Source organism: Saccopteryx leptura, chromosome 2 (assembly GCF_036850995.1).
Source record: "Saccopteryx leptura isolate mSacLep1 chromosome 2, mSacLep1_pri_phased_curated, whole genome shotgun sequence".
NCBI lineage: Eukaryota > Metazoa > Chordata > Mammalia > Chiroptera > Emballonuridae > Saccopteryx > Saccopteryx leptura.
In genome coordinates, this window is record NC_089504.1 from 284,768,186 (window position 1) to 284,790,022 (window position 21,837).

The 21,837-nt window shown below is 48.3% G+C and overlaps 1 protein-coding gene across 1 annotated transcript; it reads left to right on the forward strand.

Annotated features, from left to right (window-relative positions):
- Positions 1-941: 941 nt before the first annotated feature.
- ETV3L (ETS variant transcription factor 3 like) lies at positions 942-19,555 on the forward strand. The gene is given in 10 exon segments (XM_066364048.1): positions 942-1,028; positions 4,459-4,608; positions 4,708-4,838; positions 6,192-6,330; positions 11,134-11,447; positions 11,699-11,888; positions 12,280-12,400; positions 19,083-19,223; positions 19,226-19,400; positions 19,402-19,555. Coding segments are annotated over 10 exon segments (1,602 nt in total).
- Positions 19,556-21,837: the final 2,282 nt, after the last annotated feature.

Sequence of the window (21,837 nt, forward strand, 5' to 3'; positions counted from 1 at the left end):
AGGCTCTGACCCCTCCCTGTGTCTTTGGCCCTGCCCATTTCAACATCAGATGGTTGCAAAAGCACATGAGGCCTAAGAGGACACATTCAGAGTGGTGATGTCTTGATACAAAGTATGATGGGCTCAGAATTTAGCAGACTGTGCTGGTTACTCAGAGATGAAAAAAAAAAAAAGCCACTAACTAGGACAAGAAAATTCTGCTGGAGGCTCAAAGAGAGTGTCCCTTGCTTTGCTGCTGTGAAGGCACTCAACGTGCCTGAGCCCCGGGGGTTAGCAAGGAATCTGAGAGAGGTTTCTTCTGGCCCCCACCTAGCCCTCTTACAGCCCTGAAAGACATCTCTTCCTTCACGTGTGTCTCTAGACAAGGATGGGATCTCCACCCAGCTCACTTGGCCTCAGTATTTATCACTTTATCAGTTTAGGGGCCTGATCAGTACAGATAGTTACTGGATAGGAAGTTGGGAGTTTTGAAGGCAGTTTAAAATGCATTGAAGCTGCATGTTACAAGTTAGGGTATTTGGATTGGCTAGAGTATGAGGACCTGGTTGGGATACCTTTTGGTTTATTCAGTCAGAAATCATTGTTGAACAGCCCCCGTGTCCGAGCTCTGTGCCAGACAGTGGGATGTACACAGAGATGCTCATAAAGAACAACGAAAATGGCTGGATTTGGTCAGAGGACTCCCCCTTCACCAAAGGGCCACTCCAGAAGCCAATATCTGTACCAATGTCAACACCTGACTTTCCCATGTCACTCTCAGCCTCCTCTACAGCGTGAATTGAACAGAGAGGGCAGGGGGAGGAAGCTGCTTTGATGAGGTTTACAGGAATATGAGAGGAAGTGGTAGAGATAGTGTGTGGAACAGCAGAAGAGAAAAGGTAATAACTCTAATTGTCTCAGAAGAAGCTGCTCTAGTTCTCACAAGACATAAAGTTAGCAACATGAGGGACTTTCCTAGGAGCTGGGATGGTGGCAGGAAGTACAAAAGTGGAAGAGCCATGAGCTCCTTCTCCAGAGGCTTTTCAGAGGTACCTTCCTGGGACAGGTATGGAGGCAGGAGGTGGTATGCGGTCCCTGTGGAGGCCAGGCCCAAGCTCTGGGTCCCAGCTCTCCCATCTCAGATTCTGCTCCGACACCTTCATGGAGAGGGGGGAAGCGGTCCTTCCTCCCAGAACCCTCTATAGCCTTGGCACCTTCTTGCTACCAACTCAAATGGTCCTGCCTGAACTCCTTTTCTGTTTGTTTGTTTGTTTGTTTGTTTTTGTTTTTAGAGAAAGAGCAAGAGAGAGAGAGAGAGAGAGAGAAACATCAATTTGCTGTTCCACTTATTTATGCGTTCATTGGTTGATTCTTGTATGTACCCTGACCGGACCAAACTTGCTACCATGATGTATTAGTACAATGATCTAACCAGCCAGGGCATCCTGTATTCTCAAATGGAGGAAATGGAATGGGGAGAAGGTGAGCAAGGGGTAGGAGCAGCTTTCTAGGTGAGCAGATAACAATGACATTTAAGAAAAATACCCAGAGCCTGACCAGGAAGTGGCACAGTGGATAGAGCATCAGACTGGGACATGGAGGACCCAGGTTCGAAACCCCTAGGGTCACCAGCTTGAGCCCAAGGTCGCTGACTTGAGCAAGGGGTAACTCACTCTGTTGTAGCCTCCCGGTCAAAGCACATATGAGAAAGCAATCAATGAACAACTAAGGTGCTGCAATGAAGAATTGATGCTTCTCATCTCTCTCCCTTCCTATCTGTCTGTCCTTGTCTGTCCCTCTCTCTGTTTCTCTCTGTCTCTGTAACAAAAAAAGGAAAATTCCCAGATACTGCATCTTGGTACTGACCTCAGTCTGTGGACATCAAGTTTGCCTCATTCTTGCTAATATTCAACTTCCTGCGACAGTGTTCTGGGCCATCCCGCCTTTTGTAGCCCTTTTCCTACGCCCTCAGTGGGCTCAGAGTCCTGTTCTCTTGCCTCCCCCCAATCAGGACCTTCTCTTTGTAACCCACAGCTCCTTTCTCCTCCATCACTCAGCCTCTCTGCCTCACATTTCCATTATGTTAGCTTTGGTTAACCAGAAAACAACCCTCAGAATTTAATTCCATGTCCCTCCATTCCCATCTCAATCAGCTCAGGGCTGGGAGGAGTTGTGTAATGATGAGGGAGGAGAGAAGAAAGAAATAGAAAAAGAAAAATTACATTGATTTCCCAGTAATAGTCATCAATTCCTCCCCCCTAGGGATTAAAGAGATTGGACAGAGGCCCACCCACCCAGCTCTAGGGTGTCTTAGTCCCCAGGACTTTAAAGACAGAGGTTCTAGCCTTTGACATCCACCCTCCTCTAGTTTCCCCTAAGAAGTCTCTTTTGAGATCAAGTACCTAAATCCTTCATCCCCTCCCCAGTGTGTTTTGGAATTCTACCCCTTCCCTTGTTCTTACTATGTCCTTATCAGGGTAGCTGATGATTGCGGTTACTTTCTCCTGTCTAGTTTATGTCTTATTTGGAAGTTCTTCTTGCTCTCTAATTTTGAGTCATATTAATAAATAACAGGAAAAATCATTTTCTAAAACTCTAAAAGGAAAGAGACATATAAGTGCTTAAATATCCTTAGAAAGAAGGTGATTGGGTAAACTATTTATATCATTTTAATACTTGAGACTAAAAGGAAAAGTTACAAACTGTGAAGATTTGGCAGTGGTATGTGAGCACAGGTAGGGCCTGAGACACAGAGGAAAAAACTTGGAGTTAGGTGGTGTTGAGTCAGAGGTGGCCCTGGCCGGTTGGCTCAGTGGTAGAGAATTGGCCTGGCGTGCAGGAGTCCCGGGTTCGATTCCCGGTCAGGGCACACAGGAGAAGCACCCATCTGCTTCTCCACCTCTCCCCCTCTCCTTCCTCTCTGTCTCTCTCTTCCCCTCCTACAGCCAAGGCTCCACTGGAGCAAAGTTGGCCCAGGCACTGAGGATGGCTCCATGGCCTCTGCTTCAGGCACTAGAATGGCTCTGGTTGCAACAGAGCAACGCCCCACATGGGCAGAGCATCGACCCCTGGTGGGCATGCCGGGTGGATCCCGGTTGGGTGCATGCGGGAGTCTGTCTGACTGCCTCCCTGTTTCCAACTTCAGAAAAATACCAAAAAAAAAAGTCAGAGGTGGCCCTGGCCAGTTGTCTCAGCGGTAGAGCATTGGCCCAGCATGTGGAAGTTCCAAGTTCAATTCCCAGTCAGGGCACACAAGAGAAATGACCATCTGCTTCTCCACCCCCTCCCCTTTCTCTCTCTCTCTCTCTCTCTCTCCCTCTCTCTCTTCCCTTCCCACAGCATGGCTCAAAATGGTTCAAGCAAGTTGGCCCTGAGCACTGAGGATGGCACCATGACCTTGGCCTCAGTTGCTAAAAATAGCTCAGTTGCCAGGCAACAGAGCAGCAGCCCTCTACAGGCAGAGCATCGCCTGGTGGGGGGCTTGCCAGGAGGATCCCTGTTGGGGTGCATTGCAGGAGTCTCTCTGCCTCCCTGCCTCTCACTTAATTAAAAAAATTAAAAAAAAAAAAAGAAGAGTCAGAGGTTATATAGGGTAGTTCTTTGCCAGGCCTGGATTCCTTCTCCACAAAAGTTGCTTAAAAGAAATGTTGGCTTATAGTGGGAAGGGTGGACTGCTAAAAGGGCTTCCTAGCAGTCCAGTGTACCTTTCCCAGAAATGAACAAGGGGCAGCCCTCTCACCAGTCTCTCTATTGGTTGATGTTTTAGGAGCTGTCTGCCTCAGAGATAGGCACTGGATGCAAAGAATTCGGGAAGATACACTCTCTCCCACCCCATCCCCACAGAGATGGAGGGGGCGCATGGCTGTGGTGCCACAGGACCCCAAAGGGTTAATTCTATTGTCAGCTTCCCTGGGAGCTTGGAGATCCTGCATTCATTTTAAGTAATCCAAACTCAGTATGTGATGAACTAAGGGTTGCTGGACAAGCAGTGAGCCAGAAGAAGCTGCTGGAAAGAACAGGGATGAGACAGACTTCTGCACTGAGGTAAGGAACTATGGTCGCAGGTCTGCAGCTGGGACTGGCCAGAGGGACTGCCCATCTCTGCCTCCACTCCCACCCCCACCCTCGGTGTGCAGCCAGCTGTGGGGCAATTGGTAAGAAGACAAGTAAGGAGACACAGTCACTGGGTGAAGAAGAGAACCCACGGGCCACACTGAAGACACAGGAGTTGGGAAGGGGGGAGCATGAAGCAGAGCTCTTCTGTCAGGTGTGGACAGCCACAGAGCCAAGTGTTGGGCAGTCAAGACAGAGATAAGAGGGGACTTCAGAAAGACAGCAAGTCCAGTATGGCAGCAGGCTATTCTCCCTAGAAGAGGAGCAGCTTGGGTCAGATGTTGGCTCATTGGAGCAAACTACTGAGATTAATGGGGTTGAGTGGGGTTCTGAGGATCCTGTAGTGTACCTGTTGTATACATATAGGGAGCTCTGCATCTCAGTGAGCTCACCGGGACCATCCACATGGCCGAGGTCGAAGAGCAGCAAGTGAGAACTGGCATTGAGGGTGTGGGAATCACAGCATGGGGTCAGGAAGAACCAGGGGACAGACAGAGAGAACGTAGGGTGGGAGAGGTAAGGTTGTGTGTCCATCTGGGCCAGGCTGGCGTGAACTAAATGGAAACCTCTGATGGGATAAGAGGATTCTGCCCCATTCTTCTCTCCCTTTCTCAGACTTGTGGCAGCCTTCCCAAAGAACAAGGACCAAGAAGCCTAGAATCTGAGAGCTTGGGTGCCTCTTACCGGAAGAGCCCCTGTGACCCTGGGGACAGATACAAGCTATATGAAGCTGGAGAGGCATTGAGGTGATGCTCTTATGGCAGAGTCCCACTCCTCTCTTCAGTCCTTTCCCAGTGGGTAAGAGAAGGGCTAGGGAAGAGTGTGTTTCCCATCACATCACCTTCAGACGCCTTCCTGGCCCTGCTCAATGGCCCAGTGAGGAGAGAGATCAGGACGTGTGGATAGAGCCTTGGGTTGGACTTGGGGCTTAGTAGAAGTTGAAGGTAGGGTTGTGTTAAGAGTGGGGTTGAGCCTGAACTGTGGTGGCGCAGTAGATAAAACATCAACCTGGAACTCTGAGGTCTTGGATTCAAACCCCTAGTCTTGCCTGGTCAAGGCACATATGGGAGTTGATGTTTCCTGCTCCTTTCCCCCCAACTCTGTCTCTATCTTTCTTTATCTCTCTCAGAATGAATAAATAAAATGTGGAGGCTAGAAGTGGATGTAGGTCTGAGGGTGGAGGGTCGAGGCATTAGAGGCCTCCAACTAGGGAGAGCACCCCAGAGGCCCGCTGCGTTCCTCGTCCCCAGTTACTCAGCCCCACAGCGGCCTTCTACCTCAACCCAGCCTAGCATTTGGCTAGAAGCTTTCACTTCCTCTGGTTGGCCTGGCTCCTCAGCCACCTCAGCTCCTGCTGGAGGGGATTTCTTGTCTCTGGGTTAAGGGGACAGACAAGGGAAGGATAGGGGGTGTCCAGACAGGGGGATCCCCTGGGGCATAGCTGATGGGAATGAGATGAAAGGAACCAACTGAGATTGTCTCTGGGGGAGAGGCAAGAAATGCTGGAGGCTTTTGGGAAGGAAAGACTGGGTAGCAGTCAGGTGAGCTGTAAGAGCCAGTGAGCGGTAAGAGGGTAAGAGCCAGGGCCAGGAAGTTGGGAGGCCCGAATTCAGTTCCCAGCTCTGGAGTTGGAAAGAGACAGTGGGGCTGGAGAAAGAGAGAGAGGAAAGGCAGAAAAGGAGACAGTGGTAGAAACAGTGAGACAAATAGCCAGCGACAACATGATTTGTCGATATAAGAAGTAAAGACAGAAACGGAGAGACCAATGGAAACTGAGACAGGAAAGGGTGGAGAGTGGAGGGAAAGAAAGTGAATGGTGGTAGAAAGTAAGACAAATAGAAGGTTGGTGGGTAGTAAGTGGGGGGGGGGGGAGAAAGAGGTAGACTAAGAGAAAAGAGAAAAGGAACAATAATAAAAGAGGAAATGAGTTGAAGACTGAAAGGTCAAACAAAGTGAAACAGAGACCTAGAAGGGCCAGAGAGATGAGTGGGCGCAGGGATGGAAGAGGTCCGTGACACCCCATTTCCCATGCCCTTAACCTCTGGATCACTGAGGCGGTATGTACTTTCACTATGACTTTCAACTGCCCTTTATGACAGGTCTGCCAGTGGACCATGGGGGTGTCTGGGTTTGGATTTCTACTCCACGAGTTGTTGCACAAACCTTGTAAATCCCACATCCCGCCCCGAGGGACTGCAGATGCAAAAACTATCATTAGTGGTATCTGCACTGGACAGGGTCAGAGAGGAGGGGGTGGGCAGAAATCTGAGACCCAACTGCATGGTCAGCTACCTGAGCAGAGTGACAGGGGGCGTGGGAGGGGTTTCAGGGCTGAGAAGGAAGGAGAGGGCCAGGAGTGCTGCTGGACCTTTGGGGGAGAGTGCCAGGGAGGGAGGGACCTCTCCCAGGTGGAAGGGCTGAGCGGTGGGAAGGACGTGGGTTCAGCTTGCCAGATTCCCAGCCGTGGAGCATCAATCAGTTCTTCCTGACCTAGGCACAGGCTCTCTGAATGTGGGCGCTGTGGCAGAAGGAGGGACAAGATGCCCTGCAGTCTCGGTGAAGAGATGACATCGATCCCTGACACTCCACCCAAATTCCCCAAAAGAAGAAGCTTCCCAGGCCCAGAGCTTCTTGCACTGCTCCCTAAGCAGCTTTCGCTGATAGCATTAAGGGAAGTCTCTAACCGCTCTCCACTTGGGGCTGAGATCAAGGAGAAAAACCAGAGGCTTCTAATCAGATCTAGGATTTAGCCAAGGGTGGGGATGGCAGTTTGCTCGGTGCTAACAAGCATAAAATACCCCAAGCCACCACCTCTGTGTTAACTCTGATGCCCCTCTGACCCCTCCATTTGTGTATCTGGACCTCACCTGGGTCTATAGTCCCATTTCCACAATGCTATTTCTCTGTCTTACGCTGACTCTCTTTCTTTCTGACTCTCTTGCTCTTTCCTCCACCTTTGTATTTAGAAACAGTCCTGTTTTCCTACTGAATCAATCTAGTAGTCTCTAGAAGACTTGGTTCTGTCCAGCCAATCAGATTATGCAGCACTTCAGAAGGCCCTACAATAAAGTGACTTTTGATGCAAGTTTCTACTTTGCAGAGACACAGCATTGGTCTTGAACTCTCAACACTTTTTTTCCTGGGTATATTTCTGTCTTTTTCATCCTGTAAGTATTCCACCCTGCCCATCTTACTGTCCTCTGGCTTCCTGTGGCTGCCACTGATCATTTTTCTGGCAAAGGGCCCACTTCTTAGGTATACACTGACTGCCTCCTTCAAGGCCCAGGACCTTCTGTCAAGCCTCTTCTCTCTGCTCCCAAGTTTCACTCTCAACTTTTCTGCCCCGATTGACTGATTACAGCTGAGAGCCTGGAGTCAGACAGACCTGTTCCCATCTGGCTCCACCACTTGCCCAAGGATCTTATGCAAGTCTCTTAATCATCTGAGCTTCAATTTCCTAGGTTTACAAAACAGATAATACCCACCTGGAAGGGTTATGGTGAAGACTTAGTGAAGTGACATGATAAAAAAAAATGCCAAGTCTGATACTGGATACATGATAGGAACCCAATTCACATTAACTAAACTCTTAGAAAGGTAAGATCTCCTTTGGACATTTCCTTTGGCTCCAAGTCCTAGTTTAAGGCTTACTCCTTATTCTTATCATCATTATCGCTCTTGCTTCTATTAAATAATGACCTAAAACCTTGTAGTAGGCATTTGTGTTGGCCAAGGGGATTAATCATATTATTAGTAATTAGAATGATGATGATGATAATAATAATTGCTAACTACTATAGCCCTTCAAGAAACACAAAGTGCTTAAGAGGGGCCACTCTGATGATACAAAATTGGGTTATGGCCACTCTGATGATACAAAATTGGGTTATGATCCTTTCTGATTTATAGTTCTCAGTACTTGTCCTCTTAGAACTGTAGGTAGAGCTGCCCTAAGCTTTGCACAGTTAGCTCACAGCACAAGACAGAGGGAGCTGGGAGATGGGGGAGTGGGACAGAGGACCACCTACCTCCCTCAGCTTTGGGATCATGAACCACAAGGAATTGAGTTTAAACCCCAAGAACAATTTTGGAGCAAGAAGGTAGAACCAAAATCGGCTCCTCTCTAAGGGTCGCCACAGTTGGTCAGCTCGAGGTCTCCAGCAGAAAAGGGAGGACTAGAAGGGAAATGTTTGGCAAGACTTGTCAGCAGTGAGGATTTCCACATCTTGAACCAGCAAGCTCCTCAGAGACTCGAGATTACAGGCAAGTCCCTCACACACACTGGCTAGGCCAGGGAGGAGGCTGTGGCATTCAGGCATTCAGGAAACCTGGAGGCTTAACCCACTTTGGTTCTGCATTTTGGGATATTTTTCTTTTGGGCTCAGAAGAGAGGGTGGTGGTAGGCTGAATATTAGAAGTCTTGATTTAAAGTCTTGCTTCCCACTTTTCACTTAGAGCTGCATGACCTTAGAGAAGTCACTCCTCAGCACAGTCCAGGGGCACTGAGAGTCTGCTTCGAGGTGGATTATCATTCCCTTCTTGCCAGATTCTGAATCTATGCTGAGCTCTCAAACCTTCCAGATGAGGAAATGCCATCAGATCCAGCAGGCAGCAGGACAGCCATAGGAACTGCATCAACTTCTTCCGAAGGAAGAGGTTTCCCTCTGCAACCCCCATTGCCCAACCCATTTTTCTAAGATGAGGTATGAGAGGTTAGAAAGGAGGAACTTCCCAAAGGACATGGCAGGAAAGGAGGATGAGCGTGGAGTAGAGATGTCTGTTTCAAGGAAGGAAACAAAGGAGAGAAAAGGATTCCAGAATACCAGCTGTCATTTTAGAGACAGAGGTGTGTGTGGAAATCCTATTCACCCAGCTTCAGAGTGGCATTGACCTAATAACCACCCTGTCTAATTTCTAGAGATGCTCTCTGCTCAGGCCAGACAGTGGACCCCAGAAGCAATTCCCCCCACCCTCCCTGAGCTGTCAGTCTATCAGTTGACCTCCCTAGAGCCAAGCATTCCCTGGGGAAGGGAAAGCAAGAGACTCCATGACCTTCAGGTGTGGGGGTGGGGAGAACAAGGAGGGTTTTACCGCCTGCATGCCTGAGACTCTAACTTTCTAACATCCACAACTCCTTCTTGCTGTATTCCATGTATTCTTGCTACTCAAAGTACAGTTAACAGACCAATAGTATTGGTGTCACCTAAGACCTTGTTAGTAATGCAGAATCTCAGTTTTCACCAAGGTCCACTGAATCAGAATTTGCCTTAAAGAGATCCTCAAGTGATTCTTATGAACATTAGAATTTGAGTAGCACTGACTATAGATTTTTTTTAAGTCTGGAGGCAACACTTTAAAAACAGAAAAGTGTATTAGGAGTGGGGGTATGGCAACTAAGCACCATGTCTCGGCTGCTTTCCCTCTCTGAACCTGGTCTGGATAGTGAGGCAGCTACTCCACCCCAGCCCTCACATGCCCAGTTAAGAACAGTGCTCATCTCATACCCACTGTATCAGAGATGGGAACCCAGGGCCCAGGCCCTGTAAGCCCCATCGGCTGTTTACACGTGGTCCTGACATCCAGGTAACTCCTCCGGGCTCACCCCTAGAAGCAGGCCTGCTTCCTGCTACTCCCATGTCTCTCCCCTTCCTCCTCAGTCTTCTTGCTCATCATTTTCTCTTCCACTAGTGACAGAGGATGCCAGCCTTTTGCACCAGCCTTAGTCCTAGCCAAAGGCTTTGGGACTTAGACATTTTCTCTTCTCCCTTCACCTGCTTCACACTGAGGCTCATTCCACAATCTTCTCCCCATCTCACCATGACCCCAGCCCCTGTGCCACATTGGTAATCAACAAGATCCCTTCTTCCTTGCTCATGTTCATTAATTCAGCAATATCTACAGAGAACTTGTGAGTGCAAGGCCGTGGGCTACGGTGGAATCTGGGGAGCAAGCAGCAAACAAGACAGCTGGGGTTCCTGACCTCATGGAGCTGACACTCTGAAGGAGAAGACAGGTATTAAACAATAGTGACACCATTGATAAATTTAGTACCATGCATTGGTTGCATCAACAATTATCTCTTGCCTGACCAGTGGTGGCATAGTGAATAGAGCATGAACCTGGGATGCTGAGGTCCCAGTTTCTAGACCCTAAGGTCACTAGCTTGAGCGCAGGCTCACCAGTTTGAGTGCAATGTCACCAGTTAGAGCATCGGATCCAAAGGTCACTGGCTTGAGCCTAAAGTCACTGGTTTGAGCAAGCCGTCACTGGCTCAGCTGGAGCTCCCCGGGGAAGGCACGTATGAGAAGCAATCAATGAACAGCTAAAGTGCTGCAACTATGAGTTGATGCTTCTCATCTCTTTCCCTTTGTCTCTTTTTCTCTCTCAGAAAAAAAAATTCTTTCTTGAACACCTACAATAAGCCAGACACTCTTCTAGGCACTCAAGATTCATCAGTGAAAAAATACAAAAACCCTGCTCTTCTCAAATGTAAAATTGTTCTTAGTACTATGACAGGATGGGCTCTTTGTATTTGCTACCTGCTCCCACTCAAAGTTTAGAAAAAGCTAATGATCAATTATATTTTGTCTTGTCTTATCTTGGGAAAAAACTCCAATCCTGTTAAGCCCTGAGAGGAGATCTTCTCTGTCTAAATCCCCCAACAGGGGCAGTCCTCTCCATCTATAAAAGTGACTCAGCTCCAAGACCTGTGTCATGGGTCAGCTCCTGGCCAGTGAGGAGGTCCCCAGAGGAGGCAAGGTGCTGCCAGGGTTTAGGGGAGCTTCCTGCCTCAAACCCTGCTCCCTGCCTTGGTCCCCCTTTTCTCCCCTTGTCTCTTTTCTCTTATCTCTTTCCTCCTTTGCCTTCCTCTCCCCTCCCTCTTTCACCTCCTTCTCTCCGGCCTTCTTCTTTCCCTTCCTCCTAGGTGGTGGTCATTTCCCCCCAAGGCCCAGACATAGCCCTCACTCCTGGACTAGAACATGAGCCACAGCTGCTTGGCAGGAGGCATCTTCACCGTTGTGGCCATCTCCCGGATTTCAGGGGAGCTTCCGCCAGTTCTCCCACCCATGCTCCAGTGGTGGCACTGGAGGCACTCGCACTCACTTCTCTGGCCCAGGTTTGGCCTTCCCAGACTGGGCCTACAAAGCTGAGTCGTCCCCAGGCTCCCGGCAGATCCAGCTGTGGCACTTCATTCTGGAGCTGCTGCAGAAGGAAGAGTTCCGCCATGTCATTGCCTGGCAGCAGGGAGAGTATGGGGAGTTTGTCATCAAGGATCCAGACGAGGTGGCCCGCCTCTGGGGCCGCAGGAAGTGCAAACCACAGATGAATTATGACAAGCTGAGCCGGGCCCTCAGGTGAGAGGAGGCAGCCCAAGTAGCCAGACCGGGGAGAGTTCAAAGAAAAGGACTGTGCTTTCTGATCTCCCGTCTGATTCCTGCCCCTTCAAGCCTTGGGAAATGCTCTTGAGTATGATAAGCTGCCTCATAGTTATCCAGGAACAGCTTGGGGTTAACCTTGCTGGGCTGGGAATGGGGACATGGTTGGGTCTCTATCTACATTTCTGCCTACTGGGCCAACTCTCCATTCTCATCCTTGGGATCTCCAGATATTACTACAATAAGAAGATCCTGCACAAGACCAAAGGCAAAAGTTTCCTTTACAAGTTCAACTTCAGCAAGCTCATCATAGTCAACTATCCTCTAGGGGAGGCGTGGGCACCGCCAGCCTCCAACTTGCTACTGGGGACTCCGGCCTTGTTTAGGCCAGCCCTGGTGCCAATGGGCATGCAAACTGAGGTAGGCATGAAGGCAGCCCTTAGCCCCAGGCTCAACCAAGCTCCATCTCTCTGCCTAGCAGGCCACCAGCCCTCTTTTCTACCTCAGGGACCCATCAGCTTCCAATGTCCTTCTCCTCCTGCATCCTAGTCCCTTACTGCTCCAAGGACAGGGTTGATACTCTGAATCTTCTAAACTACTCTAAGATGTTCCTGTGCTAGGCATCACACCTATAGGGATGAATCACAGGGAAGGGGGTGAGAGTCTCAGAGCATGTGGGCACGGGTGATTTAACAACCATTATGAGAGTATTTTACTGTTTTAACAACTGGTTGTTAAACAGTGTGTCCTGGGGAATGTATGCTAGGGAAAGCCCATTCCACACCCACACCTGCTGCTCCTCACTCCGCAGCTCCTACACATCATGTTGCTCACCCACTGAGCCATGGTAAAGCAGCTGTCTGCAGTGTGGACCCCCCAAGGGCCACCAGAGGCCTCTGAGGATAAGAAGGGAAGAAGCAGCAGTGTTTACCATGAGTTCGTGGGCCTGGGGAGGGCCCAGGGAATCTTAACTGGATAAAAAGAGCACCTGCCTGAATAAACACATGGGTGAGGGAACTGAGACAAGCCTTGCAGGACATTTGGTTCTGTCCAAAACACCCACACTAAAAGGTTTTGATATTTGGTCCTGTCCAAAATGTCCATAGAGATATTTGGCCCACCCCAAACCATCCGCCTAACACCTTGCACCATGAGCAGCTAGGCTACTGAGGCAAGAAGGATTATTAGCAATACAGCTATAGCACTATTATTGGACCAATAAAACATGATGGGTGCGGAGGAACTGATAACTTGCTCCTGGCGTTATTGTCAGTTTGGGCTCAAATAAACTCCTAGGAGAATTCTCTACAAATTCGGATGTTTCTTTGGCCAACAATACATATGTATAGGTGAAAAAAATTGAAACTGAGTATGCCAGTCAAGAAGCAATATGGAGAAGGCTTGTAACTCCTGGCACGTGAATACAGCCCAGCCCGTGGAGGAAAGGCGAAAACTGCAGTGACTGCCACAATGGGCCAGCGCCAGCAACGCCCTTACCTGAACGCCTGAGGCAGTGGCAGAGGGTGTGGTGGGCCTGCAGACAGACCACACCTAAGAAACACAGAGGCCACACCCACTGGACTCCTGTGGCCACACCCTTCTTATACACAGAATGAGAAGGCAGAGAAATGCAACCCAAATGAATCAAGAGAAATCCCCCAAAAATGACTTGAATGAGTCAGATATAAACAAATTACCTGATGCAGAGTTTAAAATAATGATTGTTAGGATGCTCAAAGATCTTAGAACAGCAATAGATGGACATAACAAGCACCTAAATAAAAAGATAGCAAATATAAAAAAGGACATTGAAATAATAAAAAAGAATCAGTCAGAAATGACAAATACAATATCAGAAATGAAGACCACAATGGAAGGAATTAAAAGCAGAATAGATGAAGCTGAGGATCAAATCAGTGAGTTAGAGGACAAGATAAACAAAGGCATGGAAGCAGAGCAGCAAAAAGAAAAGAGACTCAAAAAGTTTGAGGAAACTCTAAGAGAGCTCTGTGACAACATGAAAAGAAACAACATCTGCATCAGAGGGCTTCCTGAAGAAGAGAAAGAAAAAGGGATAGAAACCTTGTTCAATCAAATCATAGCTGAAAACTTCCCTAAATTAATGCAGAAAAAAGTCACACAAGTTCAAGAAGCACAGAGAATTCCATTAAAGAGAAATCCAAAAAAATCCACACCAAGACACATCATAATTAAAATACCAAAGCTAAGAGATAAAGAGAAAATGTTAGAAGCTGCTAGAGAAAAAAAAGCTATCACCTACAAAGGAGCCCCCATAATCATTAGAGAAATGCAAATTAAAACCACAATGAGATACCACCTCACACCAATCAGAATGGCTCTCATTAACAAAACAACACATGATAGGTGCTGGTGAGGATGTGGAGAAAGGGGAACCCTCCTGCACTGCTGTGGGAATGCAGACTGGTGCAGCCACTGTGGAAAACAGTATGGAGATTCCTCAAAAATTAAAAATGGAACTGCCTTTTGACCCAGCTATCCCACTTTTAGGAATATATCCCAAGAACACCATATCACTGATTCAAAAAAAGAAATGCACCCCCATGTTTATGGCAACATTGTTCACAATAGCAAAGATCTGGAAACAGCCCAAGTGTCCATCAGTGCACGAGTGGATTAAAAAGCTATGGTACAGCCTAACCGGGTGCTGGCACAGTGGATAGAGCATTGGACTGGGATGTGGAGGACACAGATTCGAGACCCCAAGGTCGCCAGCTTGAGCAGAGGCTCATCTGGTTTGAGCAATGCTCACCAGCTTGAGCCCAAGGTCACTGGCTTGAGCAAGGGGTCACTCGGTCTGCTGTAGCCCCCCGGTCAAGGCACATATGAGAAATCAATCAATGAACAACTAAGGAACTGCAATGAAGAATTGTTTTTCACCTGTCTGTCTGTCCCTATCTGTCCCTCTGATTCTCTCTGTCTCTGCCAAAAAAAAAAAAAAAAAAAAAAAAAGCTGTGGTACCTATATACAATAAAATACCATGGGGCCATGAAAAAGAAAGAAATATTACCTTTTGCAACATGGATGGACCTGGAAACTATTATGTTAAGTGAAATAAGCCAGGCAGAGAAAGAAAAATATCATATGACCTCACTCATTTGAGGAATCCAAGGAACAGTGAACTGAGGAATGGAATTAAACCTGAAGGGAAGGGGGGGAGGGAGCTGTTTGGAAGGGGTGAGGGATATGTTGAGGGGAATACGGGGGAGGGGGGATGCAATCGGGGCTACACTAGGACCTATGTAAACACAATAATTTAAATTTTTAAAAAGCAATAGGGAAATAAGTTTTATTGTTTTTTGTCAAGTATTATTATTTTTCCATTAATATTTTAAAACTTTCTTATAACAATCTAGTTTTGTGTACCTCTTTTATTGTTTTTATTTAAGTATTAAATTTATGAAATAATAAACTATCTTTTGGTATATAAAAAAAAGAAAGAAAAGAAAACATAATGGTATTTTTTATGTACTAACCTGTAAACCAAAATTAGAAATAAACACTCTGGGCTGTTTGAACTCAGGGACATTTTCTAAGAGTAGACATTTTGGGCAGACCAAATTTCAAGGAACTTGTCATGACCAGATATCTCTGTGGATGTTTTGGACAGGATAATATAAGTCATTTATTCATTGAACATCAGCTATTTATTAGGTGTCAGGATTCAGAGATGAAAGATGGCCCTCAAGATGCCCAGAGACTAGCGGGAAGAAGGGATAGGAGTTCAGCCAGTGATGGGTGCTGAGATTCGGGGAAGCACAGTTGTGCTACAGGAATGCAGAGAAGGAGGTGGGCTTCCCAGAGGAGGCTACCCTGAGCAGGTGAAGCAGGTGGAGAAAGATGCCCAGGCACAAAATAGCATGTGTAAAGCAAAATGCTGTGAGCAGGTATAGCAAGTCTGAAGAACAGCTGGTAGCTTGCCATGATCAAAGAGTTATGTGATGGTAGTGGGGACAAGGAGGAGTATGACAGATGAGGCTACCAAGTCAAACAGGTGTCTAGTCACAGAGGTCCTCCAAAACCACACTAAGGGAGCTGGGATTATCCTGTGGGCAAGATGGAGAGGCATGCTCAGATCTTCAATTTATAAGAATTTTATAAGACTTGGATTAATGTAGAGCAGGGGTCCGGAACCTATGGCTCGCGAGCCAGATGTGGCTCTTTTGATGGCTGCATCTGGCTTGCAGACAAATCTTCAATAAAAAAAATAATAATGTTGAAAATATAAAACATTCTCATGTATTACAATCCATTCATTTCCTACTGCTCATGTTCATGGTTGCAGGTGGCTGGAGCCAATCACAGCTGTCCTCCGGGACAACACCAAATTTTTATTGGATAATGCATAAGGTACACGGGTCGTTGTATGGCTCTCACAGAATTACATTTTAAAGTATGTGGTGTTCATGGCTCTCTCAGCCAAAAAGGTTCCCGATCCCTGATGTAGAGTTTGGGAGTTTGGGTTGGAGTAGGCAGAGAACTGGTATTAGGAGGCTTTTGAAGATAATCTTGGCTGAAGATGATGAGACCAGTACTAAGGTGACCCCGTTCATTCATTTATTCACTCATTTTTTTTCTTTCAATGGATATTTAATGACTTCCTATTTAATGTGCCAGGCACTGTCCCAGGGCTGGGAGCGCAAACCTGAATGAGCAAGACTGCTTTTATAGAGCTTATAAGCAAGAGAAAGTGTGCAGACACTCAGCTAATAATTTGACAAATAGATATGTAATTATAACTGTACTAATTGCTAAAGAAAAGGTCAGTGTGCAGAGAGCTTCTGGGAAGACCTTTTTTTTTTTAGCAACAGAGAAAGAGACAGATAGAGACAGACAGACAGGAAGGGAGAGAGATGAGAAGCATCAATTCTTCGTTTCAGCTCCTTAGTTGTTCACTGATTGCTTTCTCATATGTGCCTTGATGGGGGTGAGGGGGTTCCAGCAGAGCACATGACACCTTGCTCAAGCCAGAGACTTTGGGCTTCAAGATAGTGGCCTTTGGCCCTGGCCGGTTGGCTCAGTGGTAGAGCGTCAGCCTGGTGTGCAGGAGTCCCAGGTTCGATTCCCGGCCAGGGCACACAGGAGAAGCACCCATCTGCTTCTCCACCCCTCCCCTTCTCCTTCCTCTCTGTCTCTCTCTTCCCCTCCCGCAGCCAAGGCTCCACTGGAGCAAAGTTGGCCCAGGCGCTGAGGATGGCTCTGTGGCCTCTGCCTCAGGCGCTAGAATGGCTCTGGTTGCAACAGAGCGATGCCCCAGATGGTGGGCATGCTGGGTGGATCCCGGTCAGGCGCATGCAGGAGTCTGTCTGACTGCCTCCCCATTTCCAGCTTCAGAAAAAAATACAAAAAAAAAAAAAGATAGTGGCCTTTGAGCTCAAGCCAGTAACCATGGGGTCATGTCTATGATCCCACACTCAAACCAATGACCCCACCCTCAAGCTGGTGAGCCTATGCTCAAGCCAGCGATCTTGGGGTTTCAAACCTGGGTCCTCTGTGTCCCAGTCTGACGCTGTACCCACTGCGCCACTGCCTGGTCAGTCTGGGAAGGCTTCCTTGACATAGTAACATTTGAGCTGAGACCCAAAATGTAACTAGGTTTCAGCTTAACTTTGAAGGAGGGAGGACAGCGTAACAAGCAGAGAGATCAGTGTGTGCAGTGGCTCTAGGACAATAAAAAGGAACGAGGAGAAGGCAAATATGGCAGCATACGATCCAAGGGGGAGAAGGTAGAAATGTATGCAGAGGCCAGCACTTACAAGGCTGTCATCTAGGAAATGACAAAATCAGATATTCTGTGGGAAAAAATCACAAAGACACAGGCTCTTATGCAGAGGCCCACACACACACACCCCATTCCTTATTCCAAAAAATTGCCCCACCCCCAGTGCATCTGGGGGACCAGAGGTCCCAGCTCTCAGAGAATGCAGGGTACCTGGCTCTGGGGCCCTGTAAGTGCAGCTGAGGCTGTGGGCGTAGGGCGGCCCAGGGCCTGCTGGGACTCATCTGGCAGCCTGGAGCTACACAGCACCCGAACAGCTCTCCCTGTTCTGCCCCACCCACCCCTTCCCAGCTCCGGGAATGCCTTGGCCACAGAGCTTTTCTCTTTGGGAAACTGTGCAGGGGTAAAGAGGTGTTCCCTGGCTTGGAGTGAGCTCTTTTGCACTTCCCCGCCCTCTGCAGGCACACAGACACACCTGCCTGTGCTTGGGCCCTGAGGGAGGCTAACCAGGTTTAGGTCACCAGAAGACTAGTAGCAACCACATGCTCTACTTCTGGATGGTGATTCCAGAAGGTTGTGCCAGCCCCTCGCCTCCACCTTCGCTCAGAGTACTTGGTGCCAAGAGAAGAAGCTGCTTCTGGGCAGAAGAGTGCCCAGGACTATTGAGCCAGAGGTAGAAATGGAAGCTGCAGGATTGGTGCTGGGAAGGGGTGGGAGAGAAGCAGGACCGTCTTCCCCACATGCCTGCTCAGCTGTGGGTCTCCGAGGGGGGACAGCCCTGACCTCAGGCGTCAGGGAATGCAAACTTCCTGTGGAAAACAGTCTCCACCTCATGTAAGGACCCCAGGAAAAGGACAGTGGCCCCGGAAAAGGTCCTCCAACAGATGTCTCCATGCTTTTCCTCGTGAAGGATCATTTTTGCTATTTTCCCCTTACATAGATTCAATTTCAGAAATATTGGTTCTATTAAATAAGTCACATATATTGTCTTAACTAATTTGTTTTTCCCGTTTTTATTAACAGTAGCCCCAGCTAAAATGTGGAACTGTTTTAGGTTTTTGAAATATGGTGTGAAGCTCTATATAGCCATCCCCAGAGGCCCCGGGGGGAACCCCTATACAGGATCCTGTAGAAAAAGGACTGATTTGGGGGGAATGGATGGAGGGAAGGCTTCTTAGAAGAGGAGAGTTATGGGCCAGAGCCAGCTGGTGAAGAGGAAGACTAAGGCCCAGTCCATGTGCCCTGGGCCTCATGGCTCTGTGGCCCCCTTCTTACTGACAATGTCACTTGTTCTTAGCCAGGAAAGGGGTTTTTAATGAAAAAGCAGTCCTGAGAATTTAAACAACAAGGCCAGGGCCATGCAACCAGTCATTCACCCAGCTAGAACTGGAGCCCTCTGCTATAGGGAGTGAAGAATGGATTCGCTGGGTATGGCAAAGAATATATTCATTCATTTATTCATTCATTCATTCAACACATTTTTATTGAGCCCTTAATATGTGCCAGGCTGAGCTGGATCCAGAGGAAAATAAAACAGACTGTCCTTGCCCCCACGTTGCTCTACTCACACACAAATGACGACCTGATTCTAACTGAGCGAAGGGCCTGACAGAGAGGTACTGGCAGTCATGAGGAGAAAGCAGGACTCTTTTGCCCAGGCTGGGTGGTCTCAGGAGGCTTCCTCAGGAAAGTGACATTTATGATGAGACCTGAAGCAAAGAAAAAAGGAAGGTGCATGTGACGAGGGAGAGAAGGTTTTAAGTAAGAAGAAAAAGAAACAGGAAATGGGAGACGAAAGGCGGCCTCCCTGAGGCAGAGGGTGCACTCTCTCGACCCTCTCTCTCTCTTTCACTAGGACTTGGCTCTGCCTCCACACCCTGCCAGCCCCGCCTTTGCTGCCATTTGAGAGGCCTCCCAGAAGAGCTGCCCAGTTTTGCCTCCTTTACACCTCCTCTCCCACACCCTCTCCCCTCCAACTGGACCCGCCTCACGGGCCCTTGTTGCCCCCTCTCGTCCCAGAGCAGCAGTTTCCAGGGTCCTCCAAAATGGACACCCTGCTCCCAGGGCCCACATGCACCCCAGCAGCCTGGCGTGCTCCAGAGCTCCCCCTGTTCGCTGGGCTGGGACAGGGGGCTGGTGAGAAGCTCTGGCTCTTGTCCCTTAGGCCAGAGAACTGGGGCAATGCCCCATCCCTTGATGGGGGCAAAAGGGTGCCTGGATCCCTGGGAGGGCTTCTCAGAAATTCATGGACCCATAACTGGAGAGGAAAGTCTATGTCTCCCCAATTTGGAGAATTTTGAAACCATGTGGCCCTTGTATCCTCCTTAACAGGGGAAGAAGATGTGAAGTGGGGGGCCCCCAAACATCTCTCCGCTTGTCCACCTCCCTGCTGGCATTGCACCTTCCCCTGGGTGGAAACAGGTTTAAATTACAGGGGGATTTGACGAGATGGAGTTGAACTGAAGAGGGTGAGGGGCATTGCAGAGAAGGAGCATATATGGAAATGCAAGAAACTGGGGCAAGGGGCCCTCCCCTCCTCCACCACCAAATTGCTAATCAGATTGAGACTTTTTTGTTTTTGTTTTAGATTTTAGTCATTGATTTCACAGAGAGAAGAGAGGAAACAGGAATGAAAATATCAACTCATATTTGCTTCACTCTAGTTGTTCATTAATTGATTGCTTGTTGTATGTGCCTTGACCCTGCATGCCCAGGGTTGTGAACTACCCTGAGACATTCTGAATGTTGAGACATTCTGAATCTCAACTTTTTTTTTGAGAGATATAAGAATAAGCACCCCATGAAATCAGAGGTCTAGGTTGGGAAGGAGTCAGTAATCGATTTGTTCCCTGAATCTCAGAGCAACTCCTTTTTCCTCTAGGGCCCGTTTTCCTTACCCAATCTCCCTCTTGCCCCTCCATGCGCTTTTTCCCTATCCCTCTGATTTCTGACTTCTTGTCCATCCCATGCAGGCATGCCCTTCTGTCTCCATTTCCCCAAGACCCAAGCACATGAGGTAGAGAGGGACTCTGGAATACTCTACTGCAGATCATGAATAAAATACCCTTGGTAAAGTACCCTTTTAGCTAACATTCTTGCGGCCCTCTCATCTGGTGTGGACTTCACAAACACCACCCACGATTCCTGATGGAAAGAGGCAAGGGGTTTTGGAATGAGGGCCTCAGGCCAGGAGCAGAATTGGAAATGAAGCCAGCCAGTCCCCTCCCTCCCGTTGCCATCATGTTCCAGAGAGAAAGACTGAAAGAAGTCACTCTGGCCATGTAGAAAACCAGCCTCAAGGAAAGAACACGGAGCCCAGCAGTGGTCTTTACAGAATAACCCTCACATCTGTGCCATGGATCTCTAAGCAGAACTCTAAGGGGCTGGGGCGAAGAAAGGCATTGGCGGAGGTTCCTCTTGCTCTGAGCCCCAGGTCCTAAGAGTGACAAAGGGGGCCGCTTGAAGCATTGGGTGTCTGGGGAAGGGGAGATAACATGAGAGTATGAGTCTTTTGCTCAACCAAGGAAATGCCAAGATGATGAAAGCATGCATGCTCTCCTTTATCCAAGCTGTCAATGACAGGTTCAAGATTTGTCTTCATTTTTTTCTATGATGGGAAGCAGGGACCTAGGAGGTACAGAAGGGTCCTTTTGTCCATTATTTGTCCCTGTTCCTCATCCAAGGAGTAAGGGTGCTTCCCTTTCTCTGGGGTCCCTGTACATCTTGCTTTCTGATGCCTCTCAGTCCTTCATTGCGGCAGCTGCGTCGTTGTCACAAATGGAATGGGAAGGAGAGACCCGGAGTACAGCAGGGTCAAGCTGTACCGCACAGGAAGATTGAGGAAAGCAGGGAACTCAGGCCCTGGGTTTCCAAGCTGAATATAGGCCAACAGAAATAATCTCCACACCCCAGATATCCATAAAGGGACCTCAGCATATCTCTCCCAGGAGATCTCAGAGGCCAACAGAGAAAACTGCTTCTCACTTGCTCTCAAAGTCACAGGCCCAACTCCAAGGCTTTCTCAACAACCTGCTCTGTTGGGAAAACAAAGAGTTAGTGTCGTCTGCTTTAGAAAGAGGGGCTTGGGCCTAGTTCAGAGAGGTCAGAACCAGGGACAGGGCCCCACAGTGGGAACCAATGTGCCTTCTCCCTGACCTCTCCTCCTCTTCAGCGGTTTGCGGTTGCTGTGATCCCCACATTTCAGGTAATGCTTTGCTCTCGCTATTCTAAAATTTCCCTTTGGAGTAGGCGAATGAATTTAGGAGACTGAGAGTTGCAGAGGACACAAGTTTTCAGGTTGTGCACTCGCATTTTAGACAACAGATTCAAGTAGAGCAGAGCTCCTCAGCCACAAAACTAGACAGTTTGGGTTGCAAAATTCTTTGTTATAAGGAGCTGTCTGCACATTCCAGGGTGTTCAGTATATCTATGGCCCCTAGATAGCAGTAGCATCTTCCCTTCCTGCCTTCTTCTCGACGTTGTGAAATGCCCCTGGGGAGAAAAAATCGTCCCTGGTTGAGGATCGCTTAAGCAGAGAATGGCTTCAGCTACTCCAAGTTGTTCCCGCAAAGATGAAACTCCAGAACACGAACTGTTGGCTTCCACATTGC